Here is a 21,550-nt window from a genome sequence, read left to right as displayed (position 1 = left end):
CGCAGCGCCACTGCCCTCCACCGTCCCGGGAGCGGATCCCGCCCCGCGCCACCCGCGATCGGCGCCAGCCCCACGGTAGTTACGAGAACTAATGATAACTTATTAATAGTGACAAAGTAGAGGTTGACCAGGAAAGCCTCCGTGTGCTTCCCAATCCTGTGGGCAGTAAAGCGGTACATTTTGGGTTCCCTCCAGGAAAGAGTTATTTTCTTTCCTGTCACTTCTGATGAGGCGACCGAACGCCTAGTTTAGCGAAGACGGAATTAAAGTCCAGAATGAGCCTGCCTCTGCGTCTCCCGTGGCACAAGCCCTTTCTTGCCCACCTGAGTCCTAACACCGGATGCCTTTTGGTCCGGCCTTCCCGGGTGTCTTGTTCCTCTGTCTTCCCTGCCTCCCTCTCCCGCCTCTCCTCAGCACACAGATCCAGAATCCCTATCTAATTCTACTAGACAATAGGGAGAAAGTTCAACCACGAAACATCTCTAACTTTGGGTTCTTAATGATTCTTAGAAAATGAATAGGTTATAAACATATTTACTCACTCTTCACTCCGGAGAGCTCCTTAGTCATGTGAAAAAAGTGAAATGTATCCACGATGACAGTGGGCTGTTTGTTCACTCACTAAAGAGATAAGGGTGGATTGAATTCTGTTCTCTTCCCTGCTAACATGTAACTTTTGTCTTCCCATCCCTCTTTCCCCGCTGTCCTTTCCAGAAAGGCACTTGGGGTCTTATCTGTTGGACTGTGAAAACACTTCAGGCTCCCTTCCAAGCCTCCCCCAAACCCCTAAGCAGCCGCAGAAGCGCTCTCGAGCTGCTTTCTCCCACACTCAGGTGATCGAGTTGGAGAGGAAGTTCAGCCATCAGAAGTACCTGTCGGCCCCTGAACGGGCCCACCTGGCCAAGAACCTCAAGCTCACGGAGACCCAAGTGAAGATATGGTTCCAGAACAGACGCTATAAGACTAAGCGAAAGCAGCTCTCCTCGGAGCTGGGAGACTTGGAGAAGCACTCCTCTTTGCCGGCTCTGAAAGAGGAGGCCTTCTCCCGGGCCTCCCTGGTCTCCTTGTATAACAACTATCCTTACTACCCATACCTGTACTGCGTGGGCAGCTGGAGCCCAGCTTTTTGGTAATGCCAGCTCAGGTGACAACCATGTATGATCAAAAACTGCTTTCCCCAGGGTGTGTCTATGAAAAGCACAAGGGGCAAAGGTCAGGGAGCAAGAGGTGTGCACAACGAAGCTATTGGAGATTTCTGTGGAAATCTCACATCTTCACTACTGAGACAATGAAACAACAGAGACAGTGAACGTTTTAATATCTAAGTCTGTCCCCCAGTGCATACTGTAGGTCATTTTTTTGCTTCTGGCTACCTGTTTGAAGGGGAGAGAGGGAAAATCAAGTGCTGTTTTCAGCTCTTTGCATGATTTTGGATGAACTGTACACCTGAGGATTCTGTTCTACAACTCCATCCTCCTGTGTCACTGAATATCAACTCTGAAAGAGCAAACCTAACGGGAGAAAGGACAGCCAGGACGAGGATGTCACCAACTGAATTAAACTTAAGTCCAGAAGCCTCCTTTTGGCCTTGGAATATGGCCAAGGCTCTCTCTGTCCCTGTAAAAGAGTGGGGCAAATAGAGGGTCTCCAAGAGAACGCCCTCATGCTTAGCACACATTTGCATGGGAGGGGGAGATGGGTGGGAGGAGATGAAAATATCAGCTTCTTCTTATTCCTTTTTATTCCTTTTAAAATGGTATGCCAACTTAAGTATTTACAGAGTGGCCCAAATAGAACAAGATGCACTGGCTGTGATTTTAAGACAAGCTGTATAAACAGAACTCCACTGCAAGAGGTGGGGCCGTGCCAGGAGAATCTCCGCATGTCCAAGACAGGGGCCTAAGGAGGGTCTCCACACTGCTGCTCGGGACTGTAGCGTTTTTTGTTAGCAGAAAGTGGAAAGGACTCTCCTCAACTTTTTTCTCCCGAACTGGAGAATTTAGAATCAGAAGTTTCCTGGAGTTTTCAGGCTATCATATATACTGTATCCTCAGAGGCAACATATTTCTTCCTTCCCTCCTTTTACAATTTTTTGTTCCTTTTTTGCAGCAATTACTCACTAAAGGGCTTCATTTTAGTCCAGACTTTTAGTCTGGCTGCACCTAACTTATGCCTCACGTATTTAGCCCGAGATCCCGAGATCTGGTCTCTTTTATTTTTTTTTTAATTTTTTTTCCTCTCCCCAAAGCTTTATCTGTCTTGAGTTTTTAAAAAAGGTTGGGGGCAGATTCTGAATTGGCTAAAAGACATGCATTTTTAAAACTAGCAACTCTTATTTCTTTCCTTTAAAAATATATAGCATTAAATCCCAAATCCTTTTTAAATACCTGACAGCTTGAGAAGGTCACTGCTACATTTATAGGACCTTCTGGTGGTTCTGCTGTTACGTTTGAAGTCTGACAATCCTTGAGAATCTTTGCATGCAGAGGAGGTAAGAGGTATTGGATTTTCATAGAGAAGGAAGAACACAGTGCAGAATGAAGGGCCAGGCTCACTGAGCTGTCCAGTGGAGGGCTCATGGGCGGGGTCATGGAAAAGAAGGCAGTCTAGGCCCTGGGGAGCCCAGTTCACTGAGCAAACAAGGGACCGAGTGAGCCTTTTGCAGGAAAAGGCTAAGAAAAGGGAAACCCATTTTAAAACACAGCAAGAAACTGTCCGAACGCTTTGGGAACTGTGTTTATTGCCTATAATAGGTCCCCAAAATGGGTAACCTAGACTTCAGAGAGAATGAGCAGAGAGCAAAGGAGAAATCTGGCTGTCCTTCCACTTTCATTCTGTTATCTCAGGTGACCAGGTAGAGGGGAGACATTAGAAAAACATGAAACAACAAAACAATTACTAATGAGGTATGCTGAGACCTGGGAGTCTCTTGATTCCACTAGTTAATTCCATTTAGTGAGAAACCTTTCAATTTTCTTTTATTAAAAGGGCCAATCTACTGTTGGTGGCAAAATTGCCAACATAAGTTGATAGAAAGTTGGCCAATTTCACCCCATTTTCAGTGGTTTGGGCTCCACACTGAAATATTCAATGCCATGTACTGCTGACACCCACCGGAGTACTAGCCAGCACAAAAGGCAGGGTAGCCTGAATTGCTTTCTGCTCTTTACATTTCTTTTAAAATAAGCATATAGTGCTCAGTCCCTACTGAGTACTCTTTCTCTCCCCTCCTCTGAATTTAATTCTTTCAACTTGCAATTTGCAAGGATTACACATTTCACTGTGATGTATATTGTGTTGCAGAAAAGAAAAAAAAAGTGTCTTGGTTAAAATTATTTGGTTTGTGAATCCATCTTGCTTTTTCCCCGTTGGAACTAGTCATTAACCCATCTCTGAACTGGCAGAAAAACATTTGAAGAGCTAGTCTATCAGCATCTGACAGGGGAACTGGATGGTTCTCAGAACCATTTCACCCAGACAGCCTGTTTCTATCCTGTTTAATAAATTAGTTTAGGTTCTCTACATGCATAACAAACCATGCTCCAGTCTGTAACATAAAAGTCTGTGACTTGAAGTTTAGTCAGCACCCCCACCAAACTTTATTTTTCTATGTGTTTTTTGCAACATATGAGTGTTTTGAAAATAAAGTACCCGTGTCTTTATTAGATGTATCTGTGTGTGATTTTCAGTTTCCCAAAAATTACATGCTGTGTAACTTAGATATTTCTAATTACCATATCCTCTTGCCCTCGTCCACCTGACACACCAGTTGCAACCTATGGTGATCGAAAGTCTCAGCCTACCCAGTAGCTGATGATGGCCATCCTTTTATAAATGCACTGTCCTTCATTCCTGTTAAAGTCATGGGGAGAGGAAGGCCTTTTCTCTCTTCAGTTTAATAATCAACTGTTCCACTATTCACAATAGCAACATCATGGGCTGAACCTACGTGTCCATCAACAGATGATTAGATTTTAAAATGCGGTGCATATATACCATGGAATACATATGCAACCATCAAAAATAATGAAATCACATCCTTTGCAGCAATATGGATGGAACTAGAGGCCATTATCATAAGTGAAATGACTCAGAGACAGAAAGTCAGAAACGGCATGTTCTCATTTGGAAATGGGAGCTAAACGATGGGTGCCCATGGACATACAGAGTGGAATAAGAGACACTGAAGGTTCCAAAATGTTGGAGGGTGGGAGGAAAGTGAGGGATGAAAAATGACTAGGTACAGTATTCACTATTCAGGCAATGAGTACTAAAATTCCAGACTTCACCACTGTGCAATAGATCCATGCAACACAACTGCACTCGTACCCCCGATCCTATAAACATAAAAATAAAAAAATTTAAATAATCACCTACTCCAGCCAAGGAATACCTTTTGTTTAAAAAAAGATAACCAAGTATTTACTTACTTTCTTGAAGACCTTAAAGGGAACACAAAGACTACAGCAATCCTTCTTTAAAAGTTCCCCTTTGGCCAGGCGCGGTGGCTCATGCCTGTAATCCCAGCACTTTGGGAGACCAAGGCGGGCGAATCACCTGAGGTCAGGAGTTCGAGACCAACCTGGCCAACCTGGTTAAAAAAACCCTGTCTCTACTAAAAAGACAAAAATTAGCTGGGTGTAGTGGCACACGCCTGTAATCCCAGCTACTCTGGAGGCTGAGACAGGAGAATCGCTTGAACCCGAGAGGCGGAGGTTGCAGTGAACTGAGATCATGCCACTGTGCTCCAGCCTGGGTGACAGAGCAAGATTCTGTCTCAAAAAAAAAAAAAAAAAAAAAAAACCCTTTTATGTTCCACTAGCCCCTCATGCTATAACTTCCCTGGCTCCTGCATCTCCCAAAAAATGTCACCTTCATCCAGAGCTGACAGACCTCTTGCAAGTGACGCCTTTGAACTGGAATCACAAGTATGAAAAATAGGTTTTATTAATGTGTTAAAATAAAACATAAACAACACATCCTTCATCTCCCTGCACTTAAACCTTCATTAAATCCCACAAGAGGAGAATCCCATTCACCTGATTACCTTCAAGAATTGACGGTTTCTTCCTCCCTCCTTCAAGGAAACAGAAGCTTAAAGAGTAAGGTGCCTACTCTAAAGAAAATATATCATAATTTCAAACTTTGCTCTAATCCTTTAAGCACATGTACACACAGGTGGGGCTTCTCTTGGCATGCTCACATCATAAGATTTACCTCTTTGCACAAATCTGTAATCATCCTCTCCTTGCCTGGAAGGCCAAGAGCTCTCAAATTACAAAGACACTTGCAGTCAATTAACAGATGTAGATTTTAACACGTCGAAACCCCGTCTCTACTAAAAATACAAAAAAAAAAATAGCCGGGCATGGTGGTGGGCGCCTGTAGTCCCAGCTACTCGGGAGGCTGAGGCAGGAGAATGGCGTGAACCCGGGAGGCAGAGCTTGCAGTGAGCCGGGATCGCGCCACTGCACTCACTCCAGCTTGGGCAACAGAGTGAGACTCCCTCTCAAAAAATAAATAAATAAATAAAAATACCTAATCCAGGAAATTAAATAAAAATCTACCATCCCTTAAGAAAGTACTCTTCTCCCTCCTTTTTGTCCCTTTTCCCACTTTCTTTCAATATCTCTGCTAATCTCACACCCCTCTTCTTCTAGCAACTCCCCTTAACATGCCATCCAGCAATCCCAGTTAGCATGCCACATTTTCGTGACATCTAGAATTTCTCTTCAATTTGTCTCTCAAGTTACTTCTGGTGAAAGTTTCTAGAGCCACTGCAGCTTTGTCATCTGTGGTCCCATTGGTTCTCCCCAAGCGTCCTTAGGAAGGCCAACCATAGCTGTGAGAGGGGAAATGAATGTCAGAGGCTTGCATCTAACAACAATGTTTTCCTTCTATCAAAGCAAATTACTGTTGTAGGGTGATGTTAATTTCACACATCTTAAAGCTGACCTTGAAGAAAACAGTGGCCATTATGAGAAAGTTACTTAGCTTAGGTGCCCGGGAAACAGCTCCAGTTGTTGGGAAATTGCACCCAGAAGCTTTCTTGAGAGGGTGCTCGGGACACATCTGGGAGGAAGTGAGGAAGGCAGGGTTGAGGAGAAGGGGAACGTGACTTTTAAGACGGCTGCGACTGAGGCCTCACCCAATACCTTAAGAAGCTCCAAAACCACTGTGCACCAAATTGAGGATTGTAGGCTGGACATTTGTATCCCAGCATCAGCTGCCTCCTGAAAATGAGAATAACCTTGGGCAATGTAGTCCTGTCTGTGTTAGGCGATGGCCATCGAGGGACCCAGCTGTGATTCATTGCACCAATATGCCTAGCAGCTGGGAGGGGGCACATCAGCCCTGCACAGCAGGACTCAGTGGAGCACCATGTGATCCACGATAAGACAGGATCCTTTCCTTGGTCACTCTCAGGGCCACAGTCTCCACCATTCATCGCAGTGAGAAAATCGGTGTCAGACAAGGTTTGGAGCTCTGAGTTCTGCACCCAGACAGCCAGACTCTGCTCCTCCCACGGCCATGATGAACACGTCACCAGGGCATGCTTTTCAAAGCTGAGAGTTATTTACTGCTCAAGAAAAAGGGCAGGACCGATAGCCCTGGGACATGAAGAGCTCCTAGTTTAGCCTAGACTTGGCCTTCATGCAAACTTTCCCAGACAGACTACCCCGTGGAAAGGGTTATCTAAAGTCTGCAAGGGAAAGGAAAAGAATTTCAGTTTCCATGGTATGTTCTCCCCTAATTTATGCAAAGGCTGTAGATACAGACTTGACTTATTTCCTGAGCTTGCTCTGGGTCCAATATGGAGTTTAGGATAGATTTAGGACAGAGATTTAGGATAGATCCATTGTGTGGCATCTTCTAACTGGGCATTCTTCACCTGTTTCCAGCCAGCTCCGTCATGGGAAGAGCCCGTACCGGGGAGGTGTGACCGGGTAGAGAGAAAAGGGTGATACACAGAGAAAAGTTCTATTTTCTCATTGGAATGACTATGGAATACCTAGAGAATTTGTTTAAAGCCTAGTGTATTAGTTCATTTTCACACTGCTATAAAGAACTGCCCAAAACTGGGTAATTTATACAGGAAAGAAGTTTAACTACTCAAAATTCCACAGGCTTAACAGCAAGCATAGCTAGGAAGCCTCAGGAAACTTACACTCATGGCAGAAGGCAAAGGGGAAGCAACCAAATCTTACATGTGGCAGGTGGGAAGTGAACTGAGCGCACAGGAAAAAAACTCCCACTTTTAAAACCATCAGATCTTGTGAGACTCACTCACTATCATGAGAACAGCATGGGGGAAACCATCTCCATAATCCAATCACCTCCCACCAGGTTCCTCCCTTGACACATTGGAATTGCAATTCAAGATGAGATTTGGGTGGGGACACAGAGCCAAACCATATCACCTAGAAATCTGCATAGGAGAATAAATGCTGATTTTGCTCTCTTAACAGTGAAAGTCCAGCAGCAATTAGTCTCAAATACCAACTGTACTTACAATTGCAGTTGCATCTGTAGATGCCTTTTACCCAGTGGTTGTCAGCATTGGTTGTGCAATAGAATTTCCTGGGAGTCTTTGAAGACATACGAAGGCCCAGCACTACTTCCTACTTCACACCAACTCTACTGTAATATCTGGAAGTAGGGCTCAGGCATCAGTTTTTTGTTTTTGGTTTTTGAGGTTTTGTTTGTTTGTTTGTTTTCTGAGAAAGGGTCTTGCTCTGTCACCCAGGCTGAAGTGGCACAATCATAGCTCAATGCAGCCTTAAACTCCTGGGCTCAAGCCACCCTCTTGTCTCAGCCTGGTGAGTGGCTAGGACAGCAGGTGCACACCACCACACCTGACTAATTTTGATATTTTTGGTAGGAAAAGGGGTCTCACTATGTCACCCAGGTTGGTCCTTAACTCCTGGGCTCAAGTGATCCTCCTTTCTTGGTCTCCCTAAGTGCTAGGATTACAGGTGTGAGCCAAGGCATCTGGTCTCAGTACTTATTTTAAAAACTAACAGTGTCCAAGATTACAAATCACTTCCTTATCCTCCTTTCAACTGGTTTGTCTACTCGGCCTCTCAGACCTTATAAAATCCTGTGAAAGACAAATGGATGCCAGGACAGGAGAGAGACATCTGGAGGTGCCCACCAGGAAGGGAGGAGTTGGGGGTGGATTTTCTTTGTTTTGTTTTGTTTTGTTTTTGACTTGCTTTTTCTTTTTACAGAAAACAGATGTTCAATCTTTCTTATTTTCCTACCAAGCCTCCTCCTCCTGGAATGTCTGATATCATCAAACGCCCTTTGTAATCTAGGAAAGCCCAGCTCATTCTGGTTGATCCCTCAATAGAAGTCTAAGGGACCCAAAATGTGTGCGTGCTTTTGCCAACCTGGTCATTCAGAAGCATTTATTACCCACCTCCAACCCAGGCTCCCCCAGACTGGCAGCACACTCTTTGACTTCACCAATGGAAGACAGAAAAGAAAATCTCATTTTTGACTGTGCCGCTGAGGACTTTTCACCCAGCCAGAACCACAGAGCCTTCTTAGTGCATTGCTGGGAATAGCAGGTGCCAGCTAACATCTGTCAACTAGTGTCACGCTTCCCTGACAACTCATCTATCAGGATTAAATCATGTCTTAAGGCTGACACAACATTTACACATCCTTCTGCCAAATTGGTAATGTACATTTAATTTTTTTTCTGTTTTTTTTTTCTTTTTTTGAGAGAGAGTCTTGCTATGTTACCCAGACTGGACTCAAACTCCTGAGCTCAAATGATCCTTCCACCTTAGTCTCCCAAATTGCTGGGACTACAGGTGCACATTACTGCATCCTGGTAGATAGCAGACTTAAATTATGTGTTCAGGGTTAGATGGGTGTGGAGGGTGCTTGAAGGAGAAGGAATATGCCTTGAGTTTTAAATTAAAATTTGCTTGCAATAAATGCAGAGTTGGCCTTAGAACTCCACCCTAAAGCCAGAAAAGCTTAAACTTGACCTAAACAGCATCTGCAAACAAGAGGGATGGAAATGAGTTAGTTCTTTTATTAAGAAGAATGCAGGCAATATTCACAACACGAACTTGAGAGCAGGGAGGAGATGGCATCCTATCATGGAAAAGTTTGGAATCTCTCCCTCACTCCATCCTGAGAGCTGGTTTATACTTAGATCCTTTATATTTTTTTCCCTTCAAGGAAGATCTGACTCACGAAAGGCTAATATGTGCAGGTTCCCCTGCTTTTCAAAGACTTGGATGGTAGGTAACTATGTGGAGTGAGCACGGAGGATTGCAGTGAATAAAGATACATGAGAAGGTGCTTAATTAGCTTTAGCAGAGCTCTACTTAGATGTTCCACCATCTCCTTCCTGTGGGGGGAAAAAGAACAGCATGAGAGACTTGGATTACATTAGAGAGACTTACAGAGGGTACGGATTTTTCTTTAGTTGCTCCGTTAGCAAAACACACAAATTACCACAGTAAATTGATCATCAAAGTTTAGGACAAAGGTCCCGGGGTCCACAATGTGACTCCTACAAAGGATTTATCTGGGTTTTTAGTTTTCCTTGTCTGTAAAGTGCATAGACAAGACTCTGTAAATTGCAAACTGCATCAAGAAATTCTGGTGGAAGTAATTCTTTAGATTAAAAAAAAAGCGAACAGGGTGAAGGATAATAGCATGGGCAAGAAAAGACACATTAAAGACACCCAAAGTGTAGATTTCAGAATTCTTCAGCCTCCTATCTGCAGAATCCCAACTTCAGAAATGTCTCTCAGGCCTTGACTTCAGTTGTGTGCCCTGTTACTGGGTTGTTGCCTTTCTTTGCTTTGAGCCAGTTCAACTGCATGGGAAGAGCAAAAGAGAAGGAGGAGGGACCGCGAAGAGTCCAAAGCAAGGGGGAAGAACCGGATGGGTAGTTTTCCATGGGCTACAGAAGCATCTTTGTACACATATGAGCTCACAACCCCTCTCGTTGGCTCCTGATTGACCCCTGAGCAAAGAGATGGCTCCACATCCTGGAGATTAGATTTTATTACAGAGACAGACCGGGGACATGTCAACTTTGGCATCAGGAAGGAACAAAAGCTGGACTGGGATCTGAGGAAAGGTGTTCTCATTATAACCCAAATAGGTTTTATAAAATCCTGTGCAGGCACACACCCCCCATACAAAAACGGCCAGCTTCACACACAGAAAAGCAGCTTGGTGAAGAACAAGGCACACTACATAGTAGGTCATCGGGAAAATCTCCAGAGAACTCATTGAAAATGAACCCCTAAAAGCCAGAATTAATTTGATCTTAGGCTACAACCAACAGTGTATGGCATCTCGAGCAATGGAGCTAAGTGTCCCCTCCCTTCTCTGCACTGATCAGACAGAGGTTTGACACTGATCAAATATATGTTGAATGAATGAATAAATGAATGAGTGAGTTCAGACCTCGCCTGGAGTACTAGGTTCAGTTCTACACACCGTACTTTGAGGAAAACTATAGCAAGTTCAGAAGAGTATAACTGGGAGGATGCAAGAGTATAAACATATCACAAGAAGAAAAGTAGGAGAAACTAGGAATATTTATCCTGAAAAAGAAAAGTCGGTGCTGAGGGTGGGGAAGGCATGGGGTTCAAGGAAAAGAAGGACTAGACTTTTTCTGTGTTGTCGTAGGTGCAATCTTCAAGGTGACATAGGACTGAGATCAGCAACGCCTGCAAAAATATTGGGCTGACGTGTGTTCTGTGTCATTGGGGAAGTTTCTCAAAAATAATATTTGGTAAGGAGGTCTTGAGAAGGATTAACAGCATGGTGCTACTCTAAGATCCTTGCCAACACTCTGGTTCTATTGCTCTAGAGAGAAGTATCTGGTTGTAACTCATCTGCCACCTACTAATTGTGAGATGTAGATAAATCACCCAACTTCTGTGAGTTTCAGCTACTCCTCTGTTAAACGTAGAAATTAATTCTCCTGGTGGTTAATTGAATCAAATCAGCTCTGCAGGTCCCATCTTTGATTCGTAAGGAAACCAATTGTGTGATTTCAAGGACAGTGAAGATCTACTGATTGATTGATACCTGCTGATTAATATCTGAAATTCCACCTGTAGGGATTCATTCTTGAACCTTAAGAATTTATTTCCAATTAAAATATGAATATTCATGGGAGAAGTAATGAATTAAACATAATGAATCATTTATTCCTAATATGAATAATTTTCCTAATATCAACACAGCACCATGTGATACAGAAAACAAATTTGTATAAAAGAGAAGGGAAAGCATAGTGGAGGCTTGAGAAGAAAAAGATAAACTTATATTTCTATTTCTAAATTTCATCTAAGTTTAGCACTGCTTATAAGTCAGATAATTTTGATTGTTTTATTGCTTAGTCTTACATTCTGGGCTTAAGCTATTGCCTTATTTTCTTGGAATCTTTTGACTTCAGACCTCAGAACATATATATTGTGGCCTGGAAAATGGATATCCAGAGAGAGAGAGGGAACAACATTCTTCTAGAAGCAAAAGGACAGAGAGGGATGATGATTTCTCTCTATTGTGTCAGTCACGTGTCCTTTCCTCCAACTCAGAAATTATTAATACAGTGTAGATGAAGGAAGACAAAAATATTTTTATATTTAATTTTATTTTTATTTTTAACCCAAAATGCTACAATTCTAAGACCTTTACCTAAGTCTATTATTGTTTAGATTTCTCTAAATGTAGCATGGCATAATGAAAAGAGCAGAGATTCCAGCTTTAGAACCAACCTGGAACTCTGGCTATACCTTTATATTAATATTAGCTGTGTGACTTTAGACAAGTTATTTAATCCATTGAGACTCAGGTTCTACGTCTTCAAATAGATGTCTAATTTACAGGATTATTCTAAGGGTTAAATGAGATAAATCCAGCATATATTAGGCCATTAAGAACTGCCAGTTCACTTTCTTCTTTTTGAGAAAATGTCTAAAATTATCCACGTGTTACATAAGTTTTTAGACTATAATTAAATATATGAAATGGTCACTTAATATGTTTCAGATGTGCTGTTCCATGAAGCTACACAGCAGATGATATTTTCATTTGTATTTTTTGTGGTCACTTAATATGCCAGTGAGTTAATACTCTGTAATATATAACCATATTATTGGACATGGAAATTGGAAGTAGGTAGGTAGGCAGGTAGATAGATAAAAACATTTCAAAGCAAACTCAGAAAGAAATGCAGAAAATGCAGAAAAAGTTGCCACAAAAGAATTCAATGTGAGTCTCCAAGATAGAGTAATATCTCTTGGGCTGAGATATGACTCCATGGAATCCCATATAGGACCATTCCCACAGAAAAAGAACTACATCCCCTGAATTTAAATCATTAGAGGTAGAGGACCAGAAACCAGAGCTGTTGCTTCTATGACCAAAGCTGGATTGCACAAATACAGACAAAGAAAATAAATCAACAAAAATAGCTAAGAGGCATTTCTAAACATGCCCGGCTGCAAAAATTTATGGCTATTAGCTCTTGGAAAAAGGTCATTTCAGATAAGACAACTATTTATACAGAAAACAAAAATGAAACATATATTGATTGGTTTTCAGTTGACTCTCCCAGTCCTGGGAGAGGTAGGAAGTAGGAACAAGCCCAAGTAAACTGCTTGCTCCCATCCACGTAAAGTCCCCAAAATTTGGACAAAAGGTGGCTTCAGAAGAAGCTGAAGTTCAGTGTTTTATGACCATGTGGACCTTTCTTTTTATTTTCTCCAGCATTCTTTTGTAAAAGAGAGGAAAGGATCCAAAGACATAAACATTCTTGAGATGGAGGCTTTTCCATAGCCAAGTTAGACCTTTGAGTACTACGAGAGGAGTGGTTCATGGCAGAAATTCCCCTAGCAGGGAAAGAAGACTTTCTCTTTCAATTGTTGCAATGAATCTACTGTTCAAAGGCTGTATGATGTTGGAAAGTTATCCACTTCTCTATATCTTAGTTTCCTCATCTATAAAGTAGTGCTGAGATCTCTTCCAGCTCTACCAGTCAACATTTAATGATTTTTCTTCTATTTTTGAAGCTGTCAGACTCTTCTCCTAACCATATAAGTTTGAATACATTAAAATGTAAAGATAAAGTTTGCATATAAAGTGTCATTCAAGTAGATCCCTAGTAATTTGTCACAATGTCCAGCCCAATACAGATTGAGTTAAATTTGCACAATCTACAGAAAGAGTTTGCTTCACATGACTGTTAAACAGAGTCAAAGGAAATAATGCTGTTAGAGTAATTTGATAACTATACAGGCATCCTTACTGTAATATGTGCAATGCATATGCTAACCTAGCTGAGGTCTCCTGGCCCCTGGGGAACCAGATAAGCTTATCTCCAACCACCATTCATGCCCTGTCAAAATCCAAACCTCAGCAAGACGGTTGCTAAGTCCTGGTGGTCTCATTTCATTCTCAGCTTCCTCAGGTGTTCTCTGTTCTTCACTGCAAAAGTAAAACTCGAGTTCTTTCTTGAATTCCTAAAAAACAAAACCAAACTTTCACAGAAAGCACTCATGAGTATGACAGAGTTTAGTAAGGGTGACATGAAGTGGTTAGGGACAAAACCGAGTGTCATATCACAGCAACAGGAAGATTTTCAAATTCAACATCAGGCATCCCTAATCTATGTGGTGGAATTTCTAATGGTTGCTTCATTGCATGTGGATCTCAGCTTTATTTCATCTGCTCATTCCTCCAATCTCCTTTCTTAATCTTTCCTTTCCTGTCTTCTGTATCCTCCCTCTTGGGAACACAGAGCACTCTCTCTTTGGTTCAAGCAGGGCACTATTTTTTGTTGGTTATTGTCTTGACTTATGCCTTTGCAAAATTTACCTTCTTTTCTTAGTAACTTATCAAAATGTTTTTTCCAAACAATGGTATTTTTCCCTAAGAAGAATTCTGGTGCCTAAAATATTTTAAGTTACCTTAGCTTTATCGTCTGAAAATTTTATGGTTATAAATTGTTACCATAAAGTGGTCAATTATGGTAATACATTACCACCATTATGGTAATAATTTATTACTCATCATAATGGTACTATATAAATATACAATTTATAACCATAGAAAAATTTTCAGATGAAAAAGCTAAGGTAACTTATTTTCCAGTAGTCTTAAAAAATGACTTTAGTTGTACTCAGAGGTAAGTAAACAGTAGACAATTAGTTCAGAGCCTGTAATTAAGCAAGGCTCTAAGCTAGACCTTGATGAATCAATGAAGCTTAAAATGCAATATGGAGGCAAAAGACCCAGAATACCCAGCACACTGAAAAAGAAGAAAGAAGTTGAAGGACTGACACTATCTGACCTCAAGACTTACTATAAGCTACAGTAACCAAGGCAGTGTGGTCATTAGTTAAAGGAGACATAGATCAATGCAACAGAATAGAGAGCCTAGAAACAGACCCATGTAAATATAGTCAAGGGATCTTTGACTAACGAGCAGTAAATGAAATTTAATGGGGGAAATCATAGTCTTTTCAACAAATAGGGCTGGAACAATTAGATATCCGTAGGCAAAAAATAATAACAATAATGTAGGCATAGACCTAATACTTTCCACAAAAGTCAACTCAAAGTGGATCATATATAGACCTAAATAAAACATACAATGCTATAACACTTCTAGAAGAGAACACAGAAAATCTATGCGGCTTTGGGTTTGTGATGAGTTTTTAAATACAACACCAAAAGAATAATCCATGAATGATTTCAATGAAAGAAAAAACTGATGTTAGATCTCACTAAAATTAGAAACTTGTGCTCTTTTAAAGACACATTTAAGAGAATGAAAAGACAAGTCATAGACTGAAAGAAAATATTTGCAATCACCTATCTGATGAAGGATTCATCTCCAAAATATACAGATAATCCTTAAAATTTAGCAATAAGGAAACAAACAACCCTATTTTAAAATGGACAAAACATTTGAACAGGCATCTCACCAAAGATATACAGATGGCAAATAAGCCTATAAAAAGATGCTAGACATTATTTGCAATTAGAGAATTGCAATGTAAAACAACAAGATAACACCACACGCATATTAGAATTGCTGAAATGAAAAATAAAAAAAAAACTGACAATGCCAAATGCTGGTGGGGATTTGGAGCAGTAGGAACTTTCATTAATTGCTAGTGGAAATGAAAACTGGTACAGTCACCTTGAAAGACAGTTGTTTCTTAGAATGCTAGACATAGTCTGACCCCATGACTCTGCAATTGTGCTCCTAGGTTTCTAGCCACTTGATTTGAAAACTATGTTCACACAAAACACGCACATGAAAGTCTATTGAAGCTTTATTCATAATTGCCAAAAAGCGGAAGCAACCAAAATGTCCTTGAATATATGAAAGAATAAACAAACTGTGGTACCTCCATACAATGGAACAGTATTAATGATAAAAAAAAAATGAGCTATCAAGCTATGAAAAGACATGGAGGCATTTTAAATCCATATTAATAAGTGAAAGAGGTCAGCACGGTAATGCTATATACTAAATGATTCTAATTATACATTCTGGAAAAAGCAAAACTATAGAAATAGCTTTTTTTAAAAAAAAAAATCAGTGGTTGCCAGCAATTTGGGGGAGTAGGGGAAGTATGAATAGGTGGAGCACAGGGGATTTTTAAGGCAGTGAAACTTCTATGTAACATTGTAAGAGTGGATACATGACACGACGCATTTATCAAAACCCACAGAACTTTACCTCACAAAGAGGGATGCTTAATATATGTAAATTTTTTTAAACTCACTTAGTGGGCTGGGTCCAGTGGCTCACGTCTGTAATCACAACACTTTGGGAGGCCGAGGCAGTTGGATTCCCTGAGCTCAGGAGTTCAAGACCAGCCTGGGCAACATAGCAAAACCCCATCTCTACAGGAAATATACAAAATGAGCCTGGAACATCTTATAGTTTCAGAAAGTAAGAAAGCATTACACACACACACACACACACACACACACACACACACAAAATGATGGGGGTGTATCAAAGGACACAGGAACCAACTGAAAGAGATCCCAGTGGCCAAATATGAAATGATTTAAGTAATAAAATAAATAAAGGAATAATGGATTATAACCCAAAGCAAGAAATAAATACACATAAGCGCATCCTAGTAACAATAAATAACTGAATGAATGAATGAACGAATGAGAAGAAACAAAATCCTGTGCAGAAGAATTCAGAATAATTTATGTAGATATTCCACCCTCAACAAGGAGGGTGGAATACTTTGCTCTTCACTCCTTAAGATGGGCTGCAAATAATGACTTCCTTCCAAAGAGTGCAGCTTGGAAAGGGGGAAAACGGGAGGAATTTTGCCGTGGAGAAACGTTGACAAACACCACTTCATCCATATGATCAAGGTCAGTTGAGAGCATGTACTCTAAATATAACATGGTGAAAATGGTACTTGACCTCTCTGACCTTCCTCCCCCAAACCCATTAATCCAGTCTAATCATGGGAAAGCATCAGACACATTTCAATAAAAGGCATCCTGCAATATACCTGACCAATACTTCTCAAAACTGTCAAGGTCATCAAGAATGAGGAAAGTCTGAGAAAGTCACAGCCAAGAGGAGCCTCAGGAAACATGACCAAATGTACTGTGGTATCCCAGATGGGGTCCTCAAACAAGAAGATGACATTAGGTAAATACTAACGAAACCTGAAAAAATATACCAGTAGATGTCAGTTATTAATAATGTATCAATATCAGTTCATTCGTTGTAATAAATGAGTCCTAGTAGTGTAAGCAGTTGATAATAGGGAAACTGGAGAGGGTGGATGGGAGTTCTCTGGGGCATATAGTACTCTCTGTACTATCTATGCGATTTTTCTGAAAATCTAAAACTTTTCGAAAATTAAAGTCTATTAAAAAATGTACGGTATATTCACCATTAAAAAAAAAAATACAAGTGTATGAGCAGGCTGGGCACAGTGGCTCATGCCTATAATCCCAGCACTTTGGGAGGCCAAAGTGGGCAGATCACTTGAGGTCAGGAGTTCGAGACCAGCCTGGCCAACACAGTAAAACACCATCTCTACTAAAAATACAAAATTAGTCTGGTGTGGTGGCGTGTGCCTGTAGTCCCAGTTACTCAGGAGACTGAGACAGGAGAATCGCTTGCACCCAGGAGGTGGAGGTTGCAGTGAGCCGAGATCACACCACTGCACCCCAGCCTGGGTGACAGAGCAAGACTTCGTTTCGAAAAAAAAAAAAAGTATATAAGTGATAGATTTGTTAATTACCTTGATTTAATTATTCTACAATGCAAACATATAGCAAAATATCACACTGTACCTCATAAATACAATAATGTATACATCATTGTCTATCAAATAAAATATATAAATAAAATAAAAATATACCTTTGACACAACAAATACTTATTGAACAGTAAAACGACAATGTATATGGCATCAAGGAAATTATATTCTGCACAGAAAGAGAGAACATCATATGTGAAAATGTTAGTAATATAAGGCTGTCTGATCTGAGTGTCAAATAGTTGGTAATAACAAGTAACCTTTATTAAATGCTTACCATGGGTTTACTAAAACTTCACATGTGTTATCTCATTTAATGCGCACAATAGCCTCCAGAAGAGGTACTAGGATTATTGCCATTGTAATTATCTCTGTTTTACAGATAAGGAAGCCGAGGCTCAAAGAAGTTAAGTAACTTGCCAAGTCATATGGATGACAAATGGCAGAGCCAGGATTTGAATTCAGCCTCTCTGATGACAAAGTTAGTGTATAACAGCTTAAAGGAGTTACAGAGACAGAAGCTGTCTTCTCTGGAGAGCCAGCCAGTTTTTGTGGTAGCATGGGGATTTGAGCTGAATTCTGAAGGCTGGAAGGACTAAGATGAGTGGAAAGATGGAAGGAGAACATTTACAGTGGAGAGAAGTCTGTGAGCAAGAGCTGGAAGGCTGGTGTGGCCAAGTCCTCCAGAGAGCAGAGGCGAGCTTTACCCCTGGCCTCCTGTGTAGCACTTCTCCCAGCCCTGCTGGGTCTTCTCAAATCCAGAGCTGGGGAGCCTCTACCACGGCTCCATCCAGCTGCTTTGGGAGTCACACTCATGCCTTTCTATTGCACCAACATGGAAGGACAGGCATCCCCTCTGGAAACCCACAAATACCTCCAAAAAATCAAAGTTAAAAAAAAAAAAAAATCCTAGCCACTGGAATTCCTTGAAGAGCTACACGAAGGAGAGTGGCACAAGGACATGTGCCCCTGGGGGGCTTCGTAAGCAGTACACCTGCTCGGCAGAGACCCACATTTCCAGCCCAGGTTTATGAGAGTGTGCATTAGCCTTCCATCACGTAATTACTCCTTCTCCGCTACATTAGAGCCACCAAGTCTCCACTCTGACTTCTGCTGCACCTCTCAGATTCCAAACCTGGATTCTGTCTCTTTAGAAAACAATTTCCTATATGCATCCCAAAGACCACTCCTCTGCAATTTAGAGTCAAACGTGGTTCCTTACGGCATCCCGAAGATCTTTCCCTGGAGAAAGTCTTTGGTTAATTTGTGTGGCTATATGAAGTCGATTTTCCTATCAAGTCACATGGCCTTCTCCTCCCATATCATCTAAAGTGGTGTCATTCAACTACACATCTATTTATTCTCTTCGGTCCTGGGCCTAAGCAAAGGCAGAGAGGCTTGTCTTCAGTTCTTCCCTCTGTTCACTAACAAGTTGGGGTGGTCCTCCCTCTTGTACAGCCTTCAGCAGCCCCAAGTCTGCTCCAAGGCCCCCAAATAGCTTCTCAGCAGCAGCCCCAGAGGCCAGGCCTTCTTGGAGCACCAAGGTCTCTACACTGCTTGCTGTAGGCTCTGTTCCTGGTGTAGGAGGAACTGCTCTGGGTGAATTCTTCCCTAGATTACAGGTTTCTGTACTCAAAGCTCTGTAATTGTGATAGCCTTTATACCCAGTGTGGTGTTTGGACAGGGAGCCCACTTGGGAAGGGCCATTGTCAGAGCTGAGGGTCGCTGGGCACTGCCATCTGAGTTTCAGCTAATTGCCAGGCAAGGCCCTGGGTGCTGGAGAGGACATAAAGGATTGCATAAATAAAATGCAATTCTATCCCTCCAATTGAGAAAAATTACATAGTAACTGTAAATAGTCAAATGAGACTCAGAATTGTTTTTCTCTGACAAATAATATTGTAAAGGGATGCAGCAGATGGTCTCTAAAAACATTTTTTATTGTCATTCTGTGATTCTCTGAATGATTTGCATTCATTCATTGGGCAAACACAGATTAAATACCTACCAAGTTGTATCCTAGGCAAGGCATTTAATCTACATTAATTCACCCAGGACATTTTGCCTGATTGGAGCTAGAGATGCAGCCCATGGCCATGAAATAGAAAAAAAGCTCACATGCCCACAAAGGAAAAGGACCCACACTTCAGCTTTGGTTAATGCCCACTGTCAACCAGCTGAGCTAACCAGTCAGAACAGGAGATTCTAGCAAGCCTTTGGTACATACACTATCTCAAGAGTCCTCATGGGCCCCCAAGTATTGGAGAAAGGAAATCAAGTCACCATTTCCAGTTTGGTTCCTAAATGGAGCCAAAGCAGAAATAGAACCTAGGAACTTTGGACTTCCAAGCAAACACTGTATTTATGAGGCTCTGCACCTCCCAGTGCCCCAGAGACTGCCAAACCCCATCAGAGTGAAGAAGCAAAGTGCAGACAATGCAATCTGTGGCCCCTGGCAAAGGACCAGGGATGTGCAGGATGTGCTCTGCTTTTAATGCATGTCCCCTTTTGATTACAGAGCTGGTCAAGAGCTCTCAGCTCCCACACACACAGTTCATTATAATGCTAGACTGTGCTACAGCCATCCCCAGTAGCAACAGAGTAACAAACACAACTGCTAGCCTCAGCTCCTTAAGGGAGCAGGGGTTCCAGCTGATATGACCAGTTCAGCAACAGTATCTTGTTGTCTTGCTTTTTTCCAATCCAGGGCCTGTTGCCATGGGTCAAGGAGATGGACCCTCTGCTGTCATCCTCTCCCCAAAGAAGTCATTTTCCAGGGCAGGAAAATGGCTCCCATTAAACTTCCTTCTGCCCTGAAACAGAAGAGTAGTTTTCAGGAAGAACTTCACATCTGGTTTCTGATGCTATTCAAATCAAAACACAGTACCTGAAAGGGGAAACCAAGTGAATTCTGGCAAGGATGTTCAGTTCTGCCTGGGAGATTTTAGCTCCAATATTTCCATGGCTGCACAGACAGATGCCCAAGGTCTAAATTGGGCGAAAGCATGTAATATTGGGATATACTATGAAATACATATTTGGTCTCTGCCTGGGATTCTTAAAACCTTTGGAATTTCCTGAGTGGTGATGAGAGGAGCGTCTTTTGTTATTCATAATAAGCCCCTTTCAATTATACCTGAGTTTATGCAAATGAAGTGACTCTTGGATGATGGGGTCTGGACCCCAGAGGAACCATGTGATTAGAGCACTGGAACTTTTACCCCCACCTTGGAATTCTGGGGAGGAGAGAAGGGCTGGGGATTGAGTTCAGTCACCAGTGGCCAATGACCTCATCAAGTATACTTACATAATGAAGCCTCCATAGAAACTCTGAACTATGAGATTCACGGAGTTCCTAGGTCAGTGAATAGGCTTGAATAAGATGGCACGCCCAGTGAAGGCATGGAAGCTCCGTGCCCCTTCCCCATCCCTTGCCCTCTACATCTCCTCCATTTGGCCGTTTCTAAGTTGTGTCCTTTATAACAAGGGTCCTCAACCCCTGCCCCCACCCCCCACCTCCCTGCCGCTGGGTTGCACAGTAGGAGGTGAACCTCAGGTGAGAAGACAAACTTCATCTGTATTTACAGCTGCTCCCCGTCACTCCTATTACCACCTGAGCTCCGCCTCCTGTCAGGTCAGCGACTGCATTAGATTCTCATAGGAGCATGAACCCTGTTGTGAACTCCAATGCGAGGGATCTAGGTTGCACACTGCTTATGAGAATCTAATGCCTGATGATCTGAGGTGGAACAGTTTCATCCTGAAACCATCCCCCCACCGTCTGTGGAAAGATTGTCTTCCATGATACCAGTCCCTGGTGCCAAAAAGGTTGGGAACTGCTGCTTTATAAAACTGTTAATAGTAAGAAAAACGTTTCCCTGAGCTCTGTGAGCCACTGTAACAAATTATTGAACCTGAAGAGGGAGTCATGAGAACTCAATTTACAGCCAGCTCAGGCAGAAGCACAGGTATTAACCTGGGACTTGCAATTGGCATCTGAAGTGGAGGCAGTCTTTGGGACTGAGCCCTTGCCCTGTGGAGTCGGCACTAACCCCAGATAAATGGTGTCAGAAATGAATTGAATTATAGGACACCCAGTTGGTGTCTTCAGAAAACTGAGCAATTGCTTGGTGCAGAAAAACCCACACATTTGATGATGAGAGGCACATAGTCAGAAGTGTTCCGTACGAGTGTAGAAAAAAACTATCATCTTTTTAGAGCCCATGAGTACTCAGATTTGG

General features: G+C 41.9%; 1 protein-coding gene across 1 annotated transcript in view; it reads left to right on the top strand.

The window, feature by feature from the left end:
* The window catches only part of NKX3-1 (NK3 homeobox 1), a 41,540-nt gene extending 40,230 nt beyond the window's left edge, over nt 1-1,310 (top strand). Inside the window, exon 4 of the mRNA XM_011968828.1 lies at nt 773-1,310. Within this exon, the coding sequence (XP_011824218.1) occupies nt 773-1,133 (361 nt within the window). The 3' untranslated portion in view covers nt 1,134-1,310. The remainder of the gene's footprint in view (nt 1-772) is intronic.
* The last annotated feature ends 20,240 nt before the right edge of the window (nt 1,311-21,550 follow it).

This window comes from Mandrillus leucophaeus, unplaced genomic scaffold (genome assembly GCF_000951045.1).
Source record: "Mandrillus leucophaeus isolate KB7577 unplaced genomic scaffold, Mleu.le_1.0 Scaffold86, whole genome shotgun sequence".
NCBI classification, from domain to species: domain Eukaryota; kingdom Metazoa; phylum Chordata; class Mammalia; order Primates; family Cercopithecidae; genus Mandrillus; species Mandrillus leucophaeus.
Note: the sequence above shows the minus strand (reverse complement) of the source record. Positions and strands in the feature narration are given on the sequence as shown.